The 22582-nt window shown below is 41.0% G+C and overlaps 1 protein-coding gene across 1 annotated transcript in view; it reads right to left on the reverse strand.

Moving 5' to 3' along the window:
• MYO10 (myosin X) overlaps nucleotides 1-22582 on the reverse strand; it is a 172963-nt gene that overhangs the window by 18250 nt on the left and 132131 nt on the right. Inside the window, exons 20-28 of the mRNA XM_082323081.1 lie at nucleotides 14958-15082; nucleotides 14685-14799; nucleotides 11249-11355; nucleotides 10002-10244; nucleotides 9693-9732; nucleotides 8294-9196; nucleotides 6887-7010; nucleotides 5324-5567; nucleotides 2978-3073 (exon numbers count right to left, since the gene is read on the reverse strand). Coding sequence (XP_082179207.1) covers nucleotides 2978-3073; nucleotides 5324-5567; nucleotides 6887-7010; nucleotides 8294-9196; nucleotides 9693-9732; nucleotides 10002-10244; nucleotides 11249-11355; nucleotides 14685-14799; nucleotides 14958-15082 — 1997 coding nt within the window. The remainder of the gene's footprint in view (nucleotides 1-2977; nucleotides 3074-5323; nucleotides 5568-6886; nucleotides 7011-8293; nucleotides 9197-9692; nucleotides 9733-10001; nucleotides 10245-11248; nucleotides 11356-14684; nucleotides 14800-14957; nucleotides 15083-22582) is intronic.

Genomic DNA, 22582 nt, shown 5'->3' on the forward strand with positions numbered 1-22582 from the left:
ACTGATAGCATGACTGGTGATAGTTTCTTACAATGATACTTCTGCAAAGACCACCCGAGTCCATCAAGTCCTCTGTAGAAGCACAGGGGGAAAAAAAAATAAAAACCCCAAGCAAATACCTCTACATTTTTTTGTTCCCTATGGAGCATTGGAACATCCAGCTGCTGGAAGGACCAGTGAAGTTGAACCAGAGCCAACCTGTGCCACTCCAGTGGCCTTGTATGTATCCACAACAGGAAAACTGGCAGAGAGGTTTCCAGTCCTTTGGCCCCTAGTGCTGAGCAGCAATTGCAGAAGGATTTAATTCCAACCACACCTTCTGCTTCTGGGAAATCTCTACCCTCTTGGCACTTGTACATGATAAAGCTCAACTGCTCTAAGCAATCCCACTGAAATGTGAGGGCAGAGCTTGGCCTGTTGGGCAGGTTCCTGAATTCCTTTGAGATACAAATTTGCCATTCTAATGAAAACTACCTGGGGCCAAGTTTTCAAAGGGCTCAAAAGCCCAGCCTTCAAAACAGACTCCTTACTTTCTGCAGAGGCTTCTCCACCACCAGCCACGTTGAGGAAACAAATGCAAAACTACCTGCTTTAAATATAAAGCTATCTTTTCTGCAAGTGCTTATAGTCACAGAATTTAAGCCTATGACACCGAAGTGCTGCCTCCTTAACTCCAGCAGTCAGAAGCCAGCTGTTCCCCATAATGTAGGTATCTGGAAAGCAAACTGCCAAAATAGCTTGAGAAAACCTGTGTAGTCTGTCAAACAGTACCCTCGCTGCCATATCCTAAACCCTTTCTAACAGCTTATGCTTTCATTAGAAAAAATGCAAAGCATGAACTAAAACGAAGATTTAGAGTGCCTGACAATAAAGGAGAACTTATTTAGTTCCGCTTCTTTTGTTAAGATTCAGAGATACGCACAGAGAGGCTGTGCTTAACGCTTACTTTGCTGGATGTAAGACAATGTCATAGAAAACCCCTCCAAACGAGGGAAGGGACATCTAAAGAGAAGGAGCCATCAGCTGAAGAAAGCTAAACCTCATCTACCAAAAGATTCCCACAAATTAAATTCAGCTTCCCGTTTTGGGCTCAGGAATTGCAAATATATTTAAATGTCAATCTTCTATTTAAAAACAAAAAAAGACTTCATAGCACTGTATGCACAGTTAGCAATAATTTATTATTATTGATTTTAAAGAACAATTCAGAGTTTTCAGAGTTTCATGTAATCTTTGTGTAAACAATGAAAAGAAATTAATCACGGCACTTTGCAAAAGACAAAGGCAGATTTTACTCTCCTTTTGCTTTCTTCCCTCTCAGGGCCTCCTTTGGTTTTCAGCTGAGTCCTAGAACCCAGGAACAGGGAAAAAGACAGACTACGGGTTTGAAAGGAATAAACCCTCAGCAATGGCTGCCCAGTGAAGCATTACTTCTTTCCTCAAATACATTTCCACGATCAAAATAGTAATTCCTCTTTTGGGGGGGTGTCAGGTTTCTCTTGCTTTTTCTCATCATTTGAACAAAAAAGCAACCTCAGATCATGATCTAGCCCATGTACAAAGTAATTTTTTTTTCAATAGCAGATGCAGAACCAACACAGTCCAATTATTTTGTACTTCACTTTTAACAATGCCAAACATTAACAACGCTTTGACTTAAGCCCATCTGCAAATCCCGACACATCTCCCTCATGAAAGTTTTGTGGGATGACTGAGAAAAAAAGAAACATGAAATACACTGGTAAAAAGTATTTAATCTGGATGGTGTGTTATGTGTACTACACACAACAATAGCGTATAGTGTCTCCTCCTCCACGTTTGAGAAAAAAAAAAAAATAAGAGGAGCATGACAACAGAGAAGTCTTTACGCTGACAATTTCTTATTGGTCCCTAGGGCATGTACACAAGTCTAATAGAAGAGACTTTAGCTAAGCCGTCATTTTAAAATATACTCAGATCACACAAGAATCTTGACAATGAGTACTGGAAGGCTCATACTTATTTCAAGGGTAATTTTAAGGATGCCTAAAAAATGAAGAATGATTCTGCACTGTAAGCATTGCTAAATTTATACTCAGGATCCTGTGATACAGGAAGGTATATACCTTTAAAAAGAACAGAATACGAAGCAACTTTCAAGGCTTCAGAGCAAAACTAGCTCAAGTGATGTTGACATAGGCATCCTGTATTCTGGCCTTGGGGCAGTAAGGCAGTGGATAATAAGCTTTGATTACTAAGTTTGCTTTATTTAAATACTTGATTTTTATGGGCAAGCATATTATTATCTCACATGAACTGTAGTGTGAGGATTTTTTTTTTTAAAAAGATGCACTACAATGGATCTGACAAGTCAAGCTTGCTCCTCACCTACCAGCCTCCCCCTACAGTTTGATATGGATCCTTTAGCAACAAAAGCAAACCCCTTTTTAAATCAGCAGAAAGGGAGACACTCTGTTGCATGCTCTTCTTATTCATGAACATGCTTTCACCCTAAAATCCAGTGAACACATTACAAATTTTATCTGAAAAAAATTTAGGCTCTGCTTAGGCAAACAGATCCCAACCCTAAAGAACAGTACTTTATTTCAGGCAGATTACAGGGTCTTAAATATTGAATTAATCTATGCAGCTAAACACAGCAGGGTTATGCACAACGCATCAATGGCTGACGACTGCCTCTCTACAGACACACTGTATTTCAGAAAGTTGCTAGCAATGTATGGGTAACAGCCAAGTTCTAGGCAAATTCTCATTGGCAGTCTGACTCTGCCCAGGAAAGTTCTGCCACAAGATTTTCTACTCAGCAGGCCTTTCAAAAAAAGTGTTAAATGCAACGTGTTTAACACAGCCTGAATATTTTGTGACAGTGGGCAAACAAATTAATGACAAGCCCAAGTCAGAATGGCATAGAGGTTAAAAAGAAAAAGAGACGAGAAAAAAAAGACGAGAAAAGAAAAAGGCCAAATGATTTTCATACCTTGCATCCTCAGGAGACTCGGCAATTAAGTGGTAGGTCCTATCACCCATTATTAGATCAATACCATTTTCTTTGCCTGTATTATCAACAATCTCTCTGAAAAGAAGAAAACGCCAAGATTGAGTATTAGAGATTGTCAACATTTTGAAAATTCTGTTCTGCTGAGAGGCTCGCAAACTACTGATACTTAAAATAATAGCAGCCAGCCTTAATCAGGGTCATTTGCAAGAGTCACAATGTGATTTGTCAGAAAGTATTAATTCACCAAACTATAGTTGTTGTGTTTTCTGCCAATACAGTACAAATATTCAAACCACTATGAATACCACTATACCAAGTTGACTATTCTGTTATTGTTTTAACAAGAACTAAAGAGAAAGCATTATCAAACCTCAAGAGAGGCAAGGATAACTGATTTGACAAATGGATATATTTCTGAACTGATTGCATACCCAAGTAATTTTTGGAGTGGTAAAAAGAAAGCTCTTGAAGATCAAAAACGAAAAGTAAACAAAACCTAGATTGGTGATTCTGTGTGGTTGTGAGTCAGCATAAAGGCAATTCCAAACATGATTTCTAGAAAAAGCTGAGCACTCATCTGCTGAAAAGTTGCATATTTCTCCTTTGTCGTTTGGACATCTAAGTATCAATATATTAAACAATCATGAACCACAAAGCCCAAGATTTTTAAGGAGAAATTTAAGTATTACATCAGGTTTTCCTGAAGCTTAAGAAATCAACTTAATTTCCTTTTTGCTGTTTTACTGTATTTGTCCAAAGCTTATTATCCTTAACTAGCTATATTTCCTTATCAGCTATACTATTCTCATAAATCTCTATCCTATAAACAATATAGGCGAGCTCTGCTTATCCGACTCATGAGGACAATTTATCTGCTATTAAACCAAAAAGCTGTAATTCTGTACTGTTTTAATTTGGCTTCCTTCCCTCCCAATAAGAGTGTCCAACAGAATACCTCCCTGTTCTGTGTTTTAAGTGAATCAGCCTAAGATTTATTTAATTTGAAGGGGGTCCCTAATATGGAGTGGTGAAATACATAAGTCACATGATATGTTAGGAATGCACTCAGTGAATATTAAAGTTACCTAGAAAAGCTATTGCTTATTCCTCATGACATACAGCTCTTTAAATACAAGTACCCCTTGTTTTAGCTATTTTATACACAAATAGTCATTGATTGAACTTACAGTTCAATTTAGGTTCAACAACCTTTACCTGACAATTTTAAAGGTATGTTCAGCAAAGAACTTGTACAGGGCACAGCCCATGAAACAATGTGGTGGTACATGAGACAGAGTCAAATTCAGTTTCAACAAAAAAAATTGTGGTGGGAACGTCAGTTGCTATTCAGGGATTTATTTGACAGCCAGCAGCCCATTGGTTTTACAAGAGCAAGTCAGTAAGCTCACTGAAACTATCTATCTACTTTGTCCTGCTTGAAATCAGGCTCAAGCCAGAACTTCCAAAGGAAAGATTAATCTAAGCTTTCAATTTAGCTTAAGTACTCTGTTAAAGTAACAAAATAAAATGGATAGTTGCAGATTACAAGGAGCAGAGTGGAATCAAGTGTTACAGCCATTTCTACTTTTCTCTACCTTGGAAGAAAGCTTAGGTACACTTCTATAAAGGAATGAGACTACCAACGTAAGCACACTCTAATTTTTAAGTTAGTTAGATAATGCGTAAGTTCATAAAGCATACTGACTGTTTAGAAGGAAGAATACTATCCCTTAGAAAACTTTTTCGATGCATGCTTCAGGAAGCATAGAATTTTAAGGCATAAGGAACTTCAGTTAGCAAGACATAAGTTATTAAGTTAGGTTTAGTAATTCTATTCTTTTTAAATGAATATACGCATTTAAAGACTTTTCTACCACTACCACAATTATTTCAAACATGAAAAAAATCATAAATGCATACAGAAGATACAGCTTTGACCCATGCTAACTTAAATGTATTCAGGGCCTATTAATTCCACCCTCTCCATTCTAGGTTTGCCTGCAGCTATGGACTTGGCAACATGCCTCAAATTGCCTTGGGAATCATTACAGACTAAGTAGGGCCTCTAGTCTGGGAGAAAGCATAGATGGGTTCATTATAGCAGTAGTTTTCTGAAGTTTTTGGCACTGTCTTAGCTCTGGAGCACTCCGTAGACTTAAGAGAGAGCCAAGTAAGGACAACACTTGCTTTCAGTAACTTCATCACACACACTCTCATGCTTGCATTCACACAGTTTGAAGGCAGGGCACTCAACATCTTCCCAGATTAAACCCCAAGAAGTATTTGGGAGGAACTATGGCTAACATATAACACGTATAAACATACTTGGCTGTTCGGACATCAATGGCACCCTTTAGCTTTTCTTCACTGTCATTTTCAAAGTACATCAACCTGGACTGTCTGAGAACAAACCATCGTTTCTTCCAGTTCCTTCTGGAAAGTGTAGACGATCCACCTCCCTTTTTGTGAAGCCAGCCCTGCTTAAGTGCTTCCTGCTTGGAACGAAACCACAGGAAGGTCTCATCTTTCAGGACACACCAGCGTCGCTTCCATGTGTTTATTAAGCCACCTGGCAAGAGAGACAGATGTGGGTTTATACATAGTTAAGACAAACAATTATATTATAAAACAGAAGCTGTGACCAAACCAACGCTGGAAGATGCTGACCAACAATGCTGTACTTAAACTGAGTCTCTGCTGCAAGCCAAGAAACCAAAGATCTCGTTTTTGTCTGTCCTTAAGGCCATCAGTATTGTTGGCAATCTAAAGACCCTTAAATTATAAATTATAATAAATCTCTAGATAGCAAAAACATATACGTAACATATATAGGATTTTCTATACTTATATATAACATATATATAATAAATAAATTCTTAAAAAGTCTTATTGCATATGAGAATCAGATCTTCAAGACTGTTTTCAATGTATCTCTATAATCTAAGAAAAGCTTGGTGTTAAACTCTTTCCTCTCTCCAGGTTATTAGGAGGTAACAATATTCAACTCAAAACTGGAAAAGCTATACTTAGAGTAGGAAATATACCAGCATGAGCTCAGTCATACCAAAGTGTGGCTATACTGTCTAAACTTCTTGTGAGTTTTGTTACGGTAGACAATACACCTTGCACTGTAGTTACATCAGAGTCATAAAAACCTTAACCAAATCAATCGACTCCTTTCATTCTACAAAAACTCACTGATAACTATGTCAGAAAGTAAAAGCCACGCTAGTGATGACTGCGTTATTTTTCACACAAACATAGCTGTGTGCACATTCGTTGCTGTTCCTATTCCTGGAAAGTAAGTTATGCTACAGTGATGGGTATCATACAAGGATTCATCTAGATTATAATTTACTATCAATCATCAGAAGATAAAACAAAGAATCTTAACCAGAGACCTCCTGTGTATATTCTTTCAGAGTCTATCACGCCCCTTTGTTACACATACCCTTCTTTGTGTCTTTCGGATCCAAAATGAAAGTCGACTGAGGTCAGTAAAACTGGCCTGCAATGTAGAATGCTGTCTATGTTACAAGGTTTTGGGAGGAGAAATCCGTTTTCCTCAAAATTTGGTACAATTTGACTTTGTGAGTTATTTTGCTCTACTTATACTGGATATTCCATTGTTTACGAGCCAGCAAAGATGTAAAATGAAGCAGAGGCAGCCCAAAATGTTGATGTTCCTTTGCAGAGGGGAAAAACACTGCTAGATATAAGACACTGCAAGTAACTTAATTTGAGCTGCTCTCAAATTAAGTTAAGTTACTTTTCCATCACCCTTTGAAAAATAAGAAAATAGTTTAACTCTACAGGAATTGGAGTGCAAAGTATAATAAACATTTCTGGTTATTTCGTGTATTTAGCGAATTCTGATTCACCCAGTACCTTTCATGTACAGAAAGCTGTGAAAGTAGGGCAGGCTGACACAGCTATAGACTGAATCCCTCCGGTAGGAAAGTTCATCATCTGTATCAAATCTGGAGTCAAAATCTTCTTCACTGTCTTCAAACTACAGAAGAACAGAAATAAAGGTGAAATGATCTCTCAGGAAAGAGGTTAGATAAAATTGGTTTAGAAGTCTTCAGCTAAAACATTTTATGATGTATTGGAAAAACATGATTCCTCGCTGGTTTCCGTGCAGCTAACGAAGGAGGGAGTACATCGTAGTAAGTTGCAGCCTGAACTGTTTGATTACACACTAGCCCTAATGTCATGTAAGAAACATATGAAACAGCTTTGTAGCTGCTCAGGAAAGTCATCCCTTTGCAAGAGCAGGGTCAGGGTTTGCCACCTTGCGCTACCTCCCTCCATCATTGAAGTTCTGTGGGTAATAGTTTAGAGAAGTCTTGGAAAAGAAACATATTCCACAAGCTGTGGTAATAGCTTTCCTCCACCCTCACCCCAAATAATTTCTGTTCTGTATCTGACACACACCCCGAGCTGTGCAACAGGAAGGAGTCCTCAACAGAGACAGCTAAAAGCATTCTCCTTCTAGGGAAAAACTGTCAACTTATCCCAACAACTGTGATGGCTCTTTGACTGGTTTCCATTACCTCAACTGTAATAGATATTTTAGCGTTAACATTTTCCTTCCAAATAAGTCAGTGTTGCTGAAATACTTCTTCACTTTCCCAGCCATGTAGTCTCACAAAAGTATTCTGTGAGTGGTCGAGGAAATCATATTCTTCCAAAAATATATGTCAGAGTGAAGCCCACAGTATACTCGCTAAACAGCACTGAAAAAGAGCTCTTCAGTATGAGTGTCTGCCTCGCTAATTCTAATATTTGCCATCATGCAAAATTTACTCTCCAAGTCATCTCAAAAGACACCTGGCATTTCAGGGACTTCTGCAAGCAGCTTATTCCATACTGTTGCAACTTGCATGCGTAACTGAATCTGTTTTTACTGAAATCGATTCCCCACTATGCTGTCTGGTGCCTCCCCTTGAAAGACACACACACAGAAGAATTTTGCTTATGAATCGCATCCAAGGCCACGCACCGAGCTCCTCACCAAATAACGTGCAGTTCTGCATTAAAACTGACGGAACCATATCCTTGCATAAGCCTAGGACTGCAAGCAGCATCTGAGCTGCCTCTAACTCTAATGCACTCACTCCAGTGGCATCTAGATGGCAACAGACAACTATGTCCATATGCAGTCTAAGCAAGTCTAACTACACAACACAGACATTTGTATGAACAGCTACAGCGACTCTATGGCTGCAGAGCGAAAAAAAAAAATCAGAACACACATATCAATTATTAGATAATAAAAACAATGATACTTACAGAAGACTGAGCTCCTTCAGAGCTAAATCGGTATGCTCCAGAGCTATTGTATGTCCCCACGGAGCATCGGTAGTCTGGTGACCACTGGCTACTGTGCGAATTAGAGAAGGTCACACTGCTACCAGAAGTAATAGCACCATCTTCATAATCGTCTTGGTCGTAATCGTAGTCTCCATCGGGAGAAATAAGTTCCACAGAATTTGGGGGTCTACAAGATACATTTTCTGGCATGCAGTATGTGGATTCACCACTTGAAGAGTTGTGGAGACTGACTGTATCATGGGTAGGAGGTATAAGCATGGTGTTGCCAGCAGCAGGAATTGTTGGCACCACAGTATCATTCATATAGGGATCCTCTTCTGAGGAATCATCGCTTGTTCTGATGCCACTGGTCCTTTGATCAGAATGACCATGCTCACTTGGGTTGGGCGAATCCTTAAATGCATCATCATCAGCTTCAAAGCCCTCATCTACCTCCTCCTCAGGATATGGCTGGCTGAAGTTAAAATTGGGCTTTTCACTGCAGGCATTTCCAGTCTGTTCAGTCAGCTCAGCAGGATACCCGTTGCCCACAGAGAGAGACCGCTCAATGTTTCGGACACATTCATCAATCTCATCAAAGTTCAGAGACTCCAGGAACTCCTGGGCTGCTCGACATGCTTCATCCTCGAGCCGCCGGAGTTCCTCATCTCGAAGCTGCTGCAGCCTCTGTAATGAAGCCTCTGTCAAGGACAGCTCCTGCTGCTTCTTCACACGCTGCAGGTCTTCAATTTCTTTTTCCAGACGCAGGATTTCTTCCACCTGCCTGCTTTCTTTCTGCTTCTCCACCTCTTGCTTCAGCTCTGCCTCCTTCTGGGCTTTCTGAATGGCAGCCAGTTCCTGCTTCTTTCTTTCTTCTTCAGCCTGCATTAAAAATAAAATAAAATAAAATAAAATAAAATAAAATAAAATAAAATAAAATAAAATAAAATAAAATAAAATAAAATAAAATAAAATAAAATAAAATAAAAGGCCCCCACTGCAAGATTCCTTTTTAAAATTCATTTATTTCTAAAGCACTACGCTCCCACCATGCTGTTCATTTAAAAGGACCCTTATCCCTACATCAGAAAGAACAGAAAAGGAAAGAAAAAGAAAAATGAAAGCATGATTACATTTGCTCACAGATACTGGAAAGCTCAAGTACATGCAGAAAAGTCAATCTTTGCCAGAAATTAAATGAAGCATGAGGTGGAAGAAATTTCCATGCAAACAACTGTATCAAGTTTCTTTTGGCTTTATCTGCCAACTCCTGTAATAAGTTTAGTTTAAATGCCACAGATGCCTTTTATTTTTTTAATGTCTGGGTTAAGACACTCAAATAAACAGGATGGCTGAAAGCATTAAGAATATCATTTACCTGCTGGGCAAGACGTTCTGCTTCTTGCCTTTGTCTTTCCCTAAAAGTGAGGGAAGAAAAGAAGTTAGTATATCAAGCTCAACATAAGCTCATCACATACCTTTGCTAGGGCAATAGCTCAGCTTACAGAGATCATCTGCCACGTGGAAAAGACAGCCAAAGATAAGGTCACCAAGGATGTGTTTGTGAACATGAAACTACCATGATAGCTACATGCATCTTTTAGCAAAAGAAGCAAAGGTTTCCAAAATCACTTGATCAAGAATAGCCTGAATCAAAGGCTATTCAGAGCAAAATCTAATATGGCACAGGCAGGAGAGTGATGTGAACAGCATTTTGCACCTTTCTTCCTCCTCTTTTCTTCTTTCCTCCTCTTGTCTCCGCTTCTCCTCTAGTCGCTCCCTGTAAACACGTCGAGCAAGCTGGCCTCGCCACTGCTTCTGAAGGATTATGGCTGCTTTCTTCAGGCACAGGAACTTCTTCCTACTGCAGAATGCTCTGTAGTTCTTCTGTATCACAACCACATAGTAGAGAACCTTTCTATACTGCTTTCTGGGAGAAAAAAAAAAATTTCTAAGGAAACAAGGAACTAATGAGCAGTCGTGAGACGTCTTGCCATGGTGACCTGCAAGAGCCCATGGTAGTAAAACAATTTATTATTTCTAGCTCTGTGATTTTTTCCCCATTGTTGTTCACATTCTCCTCCCTAGGAGAGGAAAGAGGTTCTCTCATTTCTATGACAGTGCTGTCTGTGTCTTCATTAAGGAAATGCATATTACTTGTCTTACATGTCATTATGCTCCCGACAAGGAAATGCTAAAAGGACAGCTCTGTGTTTGTGCACACATGCAGAGAAAAAATATACATAGATAGTCATCCCACATCTCTGAAAAGAAAGATCATGAACAGCAGGATAGCTCTGTCATTAAAAAAGGAATATAGTTTTTAAGTAACATATGGGTCAGAATATAAGGACAGGACTAATGAAGAGAAATTACCTCATTATGCAAACAAGTTTCCTTAAACTGTCCTCAACTGATTTGTAGAAAAAGCAGAGAAATAAACAGATGGGATGAGCAACTCCACCTAATACATAATGCACGAAGCCACGTAAACAAGCGAAACATTAATCAGTTACCAAATGTCATGGTTCTTTAAGAACCAAACTGATTAGTTTTATTTGCCTTCTCTTTTCTTACCATGACAAAGCAAAGATAAAGCTGAATCTCAGCTGCTAACTTGCGGCAGTCCCACTAGGTGCCATCCAGCTAAAGTTCCTACCATGGACCTAATGCCGTGATACAATTATATGGATACTGGCTGGCCTCCAAACTTCCATACTGTCCTATTCATTATACTAAAACAATTCAAGCTCCATTTTGTTTTATTCATGGGTCTGGCAAAGATACCAGCTGGTATTTTCAAAAGCCACTTACAGGACTTGGATGCCTGGTCCCTAGGAAAAGTTAAGAATTGTGCCAGAAGGATTTAACTCCATGACACCCCACCCATTTATTCCAAAGCTTAATTATTAATATTCTCATCTAGTCACTTACCGGGCTGCATAACCTAAGATGTGCGCTCGGATAATCATTGCTGCCTTGGTGACTTCCACCTCTCGCTGTTTCTCCAACTTGTGTTCCAAGGACTCCCGCAGAAACACCTAGACAAGAAAACTTCTGGCTTAACAACTTGCAGAGAGCATCATATATAAAGGACAGCCAGGGTGCTGCCGATGTCAGCCCGAGAAGCAAGCCTCAGCTTTGAATTCAAAGACAAACCTACCATTTCCTCAACAGAAAAGAAAAAAACAAAACGTACTCCTCTCAAAAAGAAAATACCTGCAGATGATCCTCTAACTTTGGATTTCAGTGGGAAGAGCCTGATTACAGTCATGGAAATTGCAATTAGGAGCTGGGTTTTTCCAAAAGCAACATAATTACTAGATTCATTAAACAGCCTTTCCCACCAAAGAGTAACACAGGCCAAACAAGTTACAGGACTTAGCATGAGCTTCCTGATTTGAGGGGCAGAAATAACCACACCGATAATTTAGCTGTTTCACAGTAACATCAAGCTCCACAACCCCTTACAAGCCTCACCGCTTCAAATGACGTTTCTATAATCCCGCAGGAGTAAGCAGAAATGAGAGCGGTTTCACATTTGGGTTGATTAGACTGTGTTTTCCTGTCGTTACAGGGGGAGGCAGCTGCTGGGCCCAGGCACCCACCGCAGCCGGCCGCCCTCCTGCAGGCAGCCCGCTCCCCGGGCTCTCATCCGAGCACTAACCTGGATCATTCGCCCGGGCTGCCTAGTGCCTCTTACAGGCAACTTTAGCATGCGGCATTGACATGTGTTGAGCTAGCCCAGCTTATTTTGCCTTAAATGAATGAAACTGCTTCTCCAGCCTCAAGCAGAGGCACGGGGGACGCAGCTTCCTTCTTCCACCTGCCTTGACGTCTGCTCTGTACTGCGCGCTCAAAGCGGTGAGCTATCTGCTGCCCGCGCTTTTTCCAGGTCTTCTCAGCTTTTCCTTTTTGATGGCTAAGTCTGCTGGTATCAGCTATAGGTGGCAACAGCCTGGCATGCTGCTGGCTAAGACACAGGCAGCTGGAAATAGCCAGTTCAGTGACACTTTGATAACCTGGGATGAGAGCCAGGCTGCACACCACAATGCGGCGATGAGGAAAGTGCATGGATAGCGTAGGCTCTGCTAAGGGAGGAGGGCTGCAAAGACGTCTAAAAGCAGGAATGCTTCCTTGTAGTGTTTTGGGTTTTTCTTGCTGTGGAAAAAAACCAAAAACACACAAAAAAACCCAACAGACTTTTGGGGGTGTTCAAGTAGGAAAAAAAGGTAGTTTTTCCCTCTGTGTTTAGGGGAAAAAAAGCTCATCAAAGCCAAAGCAGCAGCACTCCTGAGGAGAGGCACAGTTGTGAGTTTTGAATATAGCTGGAAAGGGACTACATTTTACCACAAATTACCCAACACTAAGGAACATAAAAAGTCCCAGAGAAAGTCCCAACATTCCAGTATCCGAATTGCACTGGGCAGCTCTTTCTATATAAAGCTTTTACTTGTGGAAAAAGCCTTTTCTTTCACCCAGTGGGCAATCTTTCTTTGCTCTACACACACTGGCTTTAAAACCACACCGAAATTCTGCTTCAGAAAGGCATTCAGCTACTTCCTGAACAAAAATGGATGTTAAGCACATGTTGAGCCCAGGCTAATGCCTTTTTCCTGAGCAGGTGCATTGCAGCTTGAGATGTAAAAGACAAGAAAAATTCACGCTGAAGCTAAATTGTCGCAATGTTGTTATTACCCCTTTTAAATAACATCGGCAGGATAGTGCCCCATCCCATGTTCAGTCTGAAACCAATGCCCTCTTGTTCTCTTCTACAATAAGCCATTTATGAAGACTCTTACAAATGTGCAGGCAGCTCCTGGAGGGGGGTGAGCCCAGGCCCCAGTACGCGAAGTTACAACAGAGCTCTGGCTCCTGACGAGGTCCTGATGAGCAGCTGGGTAAAACAATTTTGGGTTCTCACAAATATATGTCCCTAACATGCCAAAGCACTGTCCGGGGTCTGTGTATAAATATTTCTAATACACTACATCTGAAAGTATAACAGGAAGCAGAGCCTAGCTCTGCAGGTGAATGTTATCACTGTATTATTTTTAAGCCATCGTCTACAAACATGGGATGAAAGATGACTTCAACTGCCATCGGAATATTTCAGATTCTATCTCTTACAATAGCTGTAAAATGATTAAATCAACATTCCCAATAGCATCTCTGAGACTCCTCAAGTGCAGAGACGAATGGAGGAAACCCTTCAAAACTATACAGTTGTGAGGAGAAGAGGATGAGGAGGAAAGGCATTTCACACAAAAATCAATCAGATTTTACAAAATATTTTTGCTACCTTATGGTAATGAGAAAGCTTTTTCACAATTCTAACAATTGACAGGAAAACTGCAAGTGTAACAGATAATTCATCAAACTTTACTTCTGGAACTGTTTTTCATTCTCTCTCCACAACAGAAGCCCTGGGAGCGCCAACAGGAGTTACCCAGAGCAAAAAAAGAAGAGAAAGCCATCTGCAGAGGCCTGGAGGATGATCCTTGGCAGTGATGGCCTAATGTTTGTAATCCACTCTCTAGTACTTTGTGCCAGGCGTTTTCAATATTTAGGATATCTCAGATCCTGCAATGGGGAATCTTCTCCTGAGTACGCAATACTTTCACATCATTTGTTAAGTCCAAGAGCACAAAGTCGCAAGAGGGAGGGAAGCTCTGCACACAGCTGTCGTCCAGAATCAAACTTGCAAAACAAACATGCAAAACCACCTGAACTGTTTTGTTTCTCAAAATAAAATGCCATTCTTTTAATTAAAATAATTTGAAATTTTTTTGGAAGAAAAAAGTTGTTGGCAAAGTTCAGGTTGTCCGGTAGGACACGTATCGAGGTCTAATGTAGCTCTGAAAAAGACTCTCAGACTAGGATGGCAAACACACTTAGAGCTCAACTCTGCTACATGAACACTGGCTGAAATTCCTCCCCCTGATTTCAGCCACTGAGCAGGTATCATGCAGGTGGGTTTACTAGTATAAGTGGAGCTCCCTGCAGAACAAACGTGTTACCTCACATGCTCGATACTTCTAAAAATGATAAAATCCAGCTACCACGTTTTAAGTTCTGATCCTCACCAGCACCAACACTTGCAAGCAGTGGCAGCAAATTCAAGTGGACTCTTTCTCCATAAGTGAAATCACCAGTCAGTGTCTAAGTGCCTTAGACAGCAAATTCCTCAGCACAACCATTAGTTGTTGCTATAAGGGTTTCAAGAGCACCAACAGGCATGCGTGGTTTCTTTTAAGGCTAAAAGTAATTATCATTACAACTACCGCTCTGCAGCTGCGCAGTCTAAATCCTGTCCCCTCAGCTTTGTATAAGCAGCAGCCCCACAATATGCACAGTCAGATTATTTTACCTTATTTTTTCCAAGCTGCCATTCAGTGCTTGTGTTGTCATACAGACGAAGTAGGACGGCACATTTCTCATTTAAATCTTCGGGCAGAGTTAAGTTTCTCATAAGGACTTTATACCTGGCAACCAAAAAGTATTTATTACTTCATTTAAGAGACAAGTTCTATTTTTGCCATATACCTTTTTTGTTATTAGATTTTCACTTTATTCTTCAACACAGGAATGTTGATTTGGTACTCGTGACTCACATCTGAAGTGCTCAAGTCAGTGTGTTTACCTTTTATAAAAGTCTTGAAAGGGCCTCCGGACCGGGAAGCCAGCCCTCCGAATCCTGACTGTTTCCAACATCCCAGAATAGCGCAGCTGGTTAAGCACCACTGTCTGATCAAACTGGTCTGGCATCTAAAATGATCAGGTTCAAAACAAGGATTTTAATAGCAATGGTTAGAGATGTCAGGGGAAATAAACAAAGGGCAAATTATATGAATCTGAAATGCACAAAGGCTAAAAATTAGCTACACAATGTTTTAAAGGACATCAGCAGCACAGAACATAAAATGATGGGAATACATGGGTAATTACAAAATATAATTTCCATAGACAGAGCATGTACAGCCATTCAGTCCAATCAGTTATCTTTTTCCATTTCTCATATATTCGCAGGCCATTGCTGTGCAGAAGAAACGTCAGAAAGACACACAGGCAGCTAACAGGTCAACAGCTACAAGCTTGATTATTTTGTTTCTTTAGCAACTGAATTTACCATCCCTGTAGATGATTCCAAATGTTGAAAATACACAAACACAGTAGCGTGATACAATTTTAGAAAAAAACAAAACCAGAAGGTCAGAAAAGATTTAATTTTTCGTGTAGTAACACTTCATCTGCTATGGATAGAGACGGAAGTTTGCCAATGCTACCTCAAATCTTAAATAAGCTGTATTTCAATGAATGTCTGTTTGCTGCTATTCTGAACAGCAGAAATATTTTCATCTGTAAACAGAAAAAAAAATCTGCTTATCTGAGATAAGCTTCCCGTAGTTTGCATGCAGTTCTTTCAGCATCATTTTTCATTTAAAAAACAGATAACCCCAGCTACTCAGTCACGAAAACCTGTGAATACCGGTCAGTACATTCCTGCCCCTGGGAGCCTCGGGGATCCTCTCGTCCCATCTCAGAGTCCCCGAGTCACCTGTGCTCTCACCACACTTTGAGGTAAACCAGCCACAGCCATGCAAAACTACTCAAGATAGTTGATAGAGAAGTTGTAGATGCCCCATCCCTGGAAACATTCAAGATAGTGCTAATCACTACCTTGCAAAACGCCGGCAACCCCGATACGGAAATACCACCACATGTAAATATACCATTTAATTCATCAGCCCAAAAGTCCACTTAAACAAACCAGTTGACCATCCTGCAGTCATCTGCAGGGCTGGAGCACAGTGCTTCGTATTTTGCAAGAAGTTTGGAAGGCAAGATCCCATAGATAGAGTCAATGGTTTATAGAAGATCTGAACTTCTTCAGCTGATAGAAATGACAGCAAGATCAAGCCCTGAGCAACTGTAAATCAGAGGACTCTCTTGGTATTTATTCACTGGCTTTAATCATGCCTCTTGCTCAACTTAGCAAATAAACGACTCCTCAAAATTTTAACTTTTCAAAAGTAATTTCAGGAAAGCACAGACTCAAAAGTTAATTAAAAATATCTAGTCTAAACTTTTCCATCAGCACCTTTGTGCATAAAACAAAACACTGTGTGCCAGTGATAACTCAGATTCGTTAATTAGGTAAGTTCAAGAGTATCCATAGATTAAGCTTCTACCTCCCTCCTGTAAAAGGCAAGATGTCTAAACCAAAACGTTGCTATTCTTCCTTTCATTAATGTCTTTTCTGGAGCAGAGGTGGGAGACTTCTCTGTAGGTGCCGCAGCCCTTCTGCACTGAGCTGTCACAGCGCCGCACGGGCAAACGCTTCGCCCGCACTCACTGTTCCTCCGACAGCGAAAGACCTTCCAACCCCTTCCTTTGGTACTGGGGCTAAAATTCATATGGAAAACCACCACAGCCCAGCCCTTCCTCCGCAGTCAATAGCACTGAACAAAAATGAAAACAATTCGTGTTTTAAAAAGTGGCTGGTCACCGTGGTGAGCCCTGCCCTGCCTGGGGTAATTAAAGCGCTGTGTGCCGGCAGGACCTCATCCAGCCCGAGCAGGCGGACGGGGGCTACAGAGAAATTCAGCCACCACCAGCAGCTGCTTTTGCCATCCCTCTGAGACAGGAGCTTTGCATCCCAGGGAGACTCAGGAGCTACATCCACTGTGCCGCTCCGGCCATTGTTATGACAGCGGCTCTGTTACAAATGTGACTTGACAATTTATTTCCATACCTGCACGTATAACAAACTAACGTTCCAGAGGGGGGAAAAAGGCCTTTGCGAATGATGCAAACTCCCTCTTTTTTCTCAGCGATGTGTTTCATTTGCATTTTGCCACCACCAGTAAACTACACCACACGCAAAATCTTTGTATTTTACTGAACGCACGGTATGAATGCTTACAGTAAAGGTACCAATACGGTCATGACTGGGATTGCCAACAGTGTTTTCCATATGTGCCCGCCCTAGGGCAGTAAGGTGCGTTAGGGAGCTAGCCTTGCAAAGCTGCCCTTCGAGTGTCTGTGCACACATCTGCCTGCCTGCTCCTGTGCAGGCGCCTGATGGAGCCAACAGGAAAGGGAGGGAATTAACACAGATGCATACACAAATCCCGAGGAAAAACATAGTCACTTTTCACCTTGCGTAACCCAAGGCTGATATGTGCCACAAGTAGACACAGGTCAATACATCTTTCTTCTTCAACACTACACCTGCTTTTAGTCCTTTTACCCCACCCATACTCATTGGCTTAAAAGGTGACGTTCTTCGCAAGACTTGCGAACAAAACTATTTTTGGTGCGCTGAGGTGGGGAGGCAGATGCACGGATGGGAGTGGGGATAGACCAAAGCCAGGCAAAATCTGGACGTCTCTCTCACAAGGCAGCCTCTTAATTTGCAAGGGAGCACCTCCTGCTTTCAGAGCCAGATGGCTGCTGCACCACCTAATCCTTTTATTGCCAGCCCCAGGCACCGAAAAAGTCAAAAGTCAGCCACACGGCTGGCTTGAAAGCTCATGTTACTTTTTAAAAAACTGTCTCTTTCCATCCCTGTTTTGAGTTGCAGAGGAAGAAGCAACATTTTCATGACCTTTTTCCAGCAACTACAGAAGTTAGAAACAGCCCTGCTCTGTCACCAAGAAGCCGGGACTGTCACGCAGTCGCCTAACTTCAGAAGCCTGCATTTTAAAGAAAAGCATGAAACACTGCAAGAGATGTTAACATGGTATCACAGCACGGCAACATAAAGACCATCGCAATTTTAATTACATAAGCATACTCCTTCATTTTACATTACTAGTTTTAATTACTCGCATACACATGAGGCTATTAAATTGGAGGGTCAAATCCTGCCCTGGCATATCGCTGGAATTACATCTGCAACAAGTCTGGCTGCTTTGAGTAAACCGGGGGTGGTGCTAAGAGATGCGCTGGACTCCTGTTCTACACTTTGAATACGTAGTACCAGAAGATACTCCCCATCACCTGGGGGTTTTTGACTGAGCCAACACAGCAGCTCTCCAGTCCTCACCCACTGAGGAGAGCTGCAGCCCGTCAGAGAGGCAGCTGAAATCCTAAACACTAAAAGGTATCCACGGTTTCCCACATCTTATGAAAACCACCAGAAGAAGTAACAAATGCAGTGCTGTGCACAGCATCCAGCATACCCATCTTATGACTTGGCGACACATTGCACCTCAGGTAGATGAAGACAATTTCAGCCTCAATCGTATACACACTTGCAGACAGGGATAACCTGAAGCATAACTTCCAGTCAACAGGACTCCTCGTACTTAAAAAATCAATTGCATGTGCATTTATTGAACCAGAGTGCAAGTACTGTATATACCCAACTATTAAACTGCAGACGCCTCTAAGACAGAGAATGATGGCCATCTCCACTTGAACGATGCTCAGTGCAGCACTAAGGAGTTAAACTTGCAACAGTATAAAATGTCCATGCAAAGGGTGACCTATGCAGTTGATTCTCAGTCGTGTATCATTACTGGTGCTCCTTCAGACTTCCTGTGGTAAGCAAGGTAGCTTTCAGATTTACACCAAAGTAACACAGGAGAGGACTCATCTCTGGGGTCTGCTAAATTTTTACCAGTGTTGCTGTAAAAACTGGACTTGTTTCACAAATGAACACTTGGGAAGAAATTATATTCTGTGGGAAAATTTCAGATAGACAACAGAACCATAACTGATTTTAAAACAGTATGTCTTCCAAAGTAAAAATTCGAATTAATTGCTAAAAGTAAGACTCCTGCAAAGTAGGATCAAATTTATAAAAGAGAAGGCAACAGAAAAGGAAGTCAACTGATTGATAGCTTCCAAAATAGTCTGAGAGATGCAATCAACTCAATTTTCAATAGATATTTCACTTTTATCAAGGAATGGAAGCACTAAACCACTCTGTCATGCAAAATCTTCAGACAACAGCTAGACTCACGTGGGTCACAGCCATGTTGGGGCACTGAGCAACATCAACATGAAATTAATAGCTACAAGTCAGGTCTGTTCTACTTGATAAAGGTGGTTTTGTGATGCACTCTTTCATAGCACAACTTGCAATTTATCATATTCTGAACCCAAAAGCCTCCACTGAATTTGCGCCAGACGGCACTGAAGCCGAGGCTTTAATGCAACCTGGAGTCTCTGCTGGCGAGACTCTGGCTCCTTAAGCTGCTAAATGCTTGCTCTGATCTGTTGTGAGCCTCCTAAAGGGCAAAGCTTCTGCCTGAAATCACAATTAGAAGCAGCCATTAGGACAGACATCTAACACCTACGCATAATTTTCATGATAAAATAGTTCCTTTGATTACAGTCTGACCTAGGCTCGAAAAAGCACCATCCCTTTTCCCTGGACAGCACCCTTAGCGGAGACCCCAAGCATCCAAGTAACACACACAGAGAGCACAACATTTTTTGTTCTGCACATCATTTGCTCCATTCAAACACAGAGGATACCTGACTTCGCCTTGCAGAAATCCTTCTGCCTCCCTGAACTACTGGCTGCCTCAGAAGAGTACAGGCACAATAATGGCAGCTTACAGTAGCCTCATGGGTTTTATGTAGGCAGGAAGAACTTCACAGAGATACTGGGAGGGGGAAAAAAAAAGAGAGAAAAATACCCCTGTCCCTTGTTCCCAGGTTTCTCTGTGAGAACTTGAGTGAGACTAGGTCAGCTTTGCTACTGTGTCTTAAAAGTGTTGATTTTCCTGGCTTAGGAAAGTGTTTTGTGGAAGACAGGTACAGAGAAAGAAAAGATGAAAAACAGGTAAGAGGATGTGAAAAAGTAAATTTTTATTTAAAAACCAGTAACTTCTCAATGTCTTAGTTTTTTAAATCTGCTCTTTTACTCCTAAAATGAAGTCTTGGCAATTTTACTCTAGAGAAAAGCAGCAGAAATTAAAAAGAGGTCAGTCTTCCCCTGCTTTGGAGTGGGTTTTGAACTTGTTTTCACATCCTAATGTCTAGTGATAATTCTTCAGAAATAGGGGGACTTATTAAGCCAGATCTTTCTGAAACAGTCCCCGTGGTCTTCTGATCTCAGTTACCAGCTCCAAAAGTCAAAACCAATGCCAGGCTTTCCTCTCAGACAAATTTGAAAAGCGTGAATAAATTAACTTCTAATATATAATCTAGCTGAACTGATATGAAAATTTCTGCATGCCCATTGTTTGCCTTGTTTAAATCACAGTACTCTTAGCAATTCCTATCCATACGTACTGCTCAGCAGCCTTTACTCATGCGGAGGATTCAAGCCAGTAACCTGAAAGACGTGAAAGGGAAATGCCTGCACTTGCAATAGGGAAATGCACTGTAAAGCCAGACGGGCAAGGTGAGGGCAACCTCCCTGTCAAATCCAGAGACCTCAACTGCAGTGCCATGTTGGTCACCCTCTTACCTCCAACAAAACCATTTCACCCCCTGCTCTTCTAGCCATCATTTCTTCAGTCACTTGCACCGTAAACTTTGATGGCATCAGCTTATGCAACAGTTCCAACCTCAGAATTGCTGTGCTTCCAGCACAAGGAGCGTGAAAACCTGTGTGTGTCCTGTCCAAGGACCTGGAGCTTCACGTCCCACTGACCTAAGAGCACGTGTATTTCAAAGAAAGAAACACTCTACGGTCTTCTCCAGCATGCAGCTAGCTATAACTAGAACAGGTTCAGGTTAAAACATAGACAAGTTTGATGCCTGCTTTGTTTTTGAAGACGTTCCCTTACTGTCCCAGAGCATTTGTGTCCACACAGACAAACACCATAAGAGTACAGGAGAAAATAAAACAATAAAAAATAATAATAAATTAATAAAAATAAAGCAATAAAAACAAAGAACGTGCCACAGCTAAAAAGTTTATTTGGTATTTCTACTGTATGGCACTGGCAAGTCAAGGAATATCTGGATAAACCGGAAATAACAGTGTTTTGCATGTCCGAAGTTCTCCTGGCCTTTATCCACACACCCACCTCAAAAACCCATAAAAAGCCTTCAAAAATTACTAACGCTGCTGGTGGTAACTTGCTAGAAAAAGAGCATGGGTATACTGCAACAACACTTGTGCCTCAAAAAATTCTGCGGCACGCTCCAGGCCAGATTTCACTGCAAACGCAGTAATGATATGCTGGCTCTTTTATACACTCTCTACAGGTCTGAACACGAAAGTAGTGCATTTACCAACAGCTAGCGTTTACACGATTAGCTGATCTCTTCAACTCCAACTACTGCATCTGACCTGCGTGACTCATCTTCCATCCCTGAGTATTTCAGATAAGAGACAGGCTTCAGAATTAGCCACTCTCATGCCACGGGTTAGAGTTGCCCGTGCTAAAAATAACACTGTATAGAAGCAACACTGTAAATTTAGAGTTTTTCCACTGTACCAAAACAGTCCAAGGAGGAGACTCAAAAAACAAATAGGAAAATGCTTTGTATTTATATTCAGCCTGTCATACAGCTTACTTTACAAGCAAGGACATCTCAAGGATATTTTTAAGACAACAACCTTGAAGCAGTACATTACCACACTGACCATTTGCACTAGTGTTTCAGGGTTTCAACTAGGTCAAGACACTGCTGAGTTAGGTCCACCTACAAAGCTGCTGTAGTCGTATTTCAGGTCCTGCTTGTCTATATATAACAAAGATAAGAGCTGGAACTAGCTTCACTGTTGGAGAAAAGATGCTCAAATGATTCTGACCAGCTTGCTGTGATATCATGCTTTTGTCAACAAGGATCAATAAACTCACAATCCTTGAGCAATTTAATCTACTTTTTATTAGTCGTTGTCACTGTACTCTTGCATTTCAGAGTAATCTTTTTTGTTTGTTTGTTTGTATGGTCTAAATGCCACCCCTGAGTAAACATACAACAGCCTCTTTGCAAACCTTCCTTTCTAAAGGTATATGGAATATCTTCTAAAGGAAGACAGAATTTGTCTACCTCGCATATAAGCCCAGAGGAATGCCACCTCCTCAAAATGACAGTGTAATTTCTTAAACGCTGGTTAAAACTTCATGGAATAGGAATGGATTGTTAAAGGCACAGGCTTGAACACTGGAGATATTTAAGTTTTCTAAGTGTGTATTTAGAGGTATCTATGTGATTGCCTAAATTTTCAGCTGAAGTGAGCCCTTCTTGCTTGAATACATTATTCAGAGGGTCCATTGAAATGCACAGCAAGTCTCACGGGCCAGAACAGCAACTGCAGGACCAGCCATCTGAGACAGACAATTAAGAGCA

The sequence above is a fragment of the Platalea leucorodia genome (genome assembly GCF_965183815.1).
Source record: "Platalea leucorodia genome assembly, chromosome: 1".
Lineage (NCBI taxonomy): Eukaryota > Metazoa > Chordata > Aves > Pelecaniformes > Threskiornithidae > Platalea > Platalea leucorodia.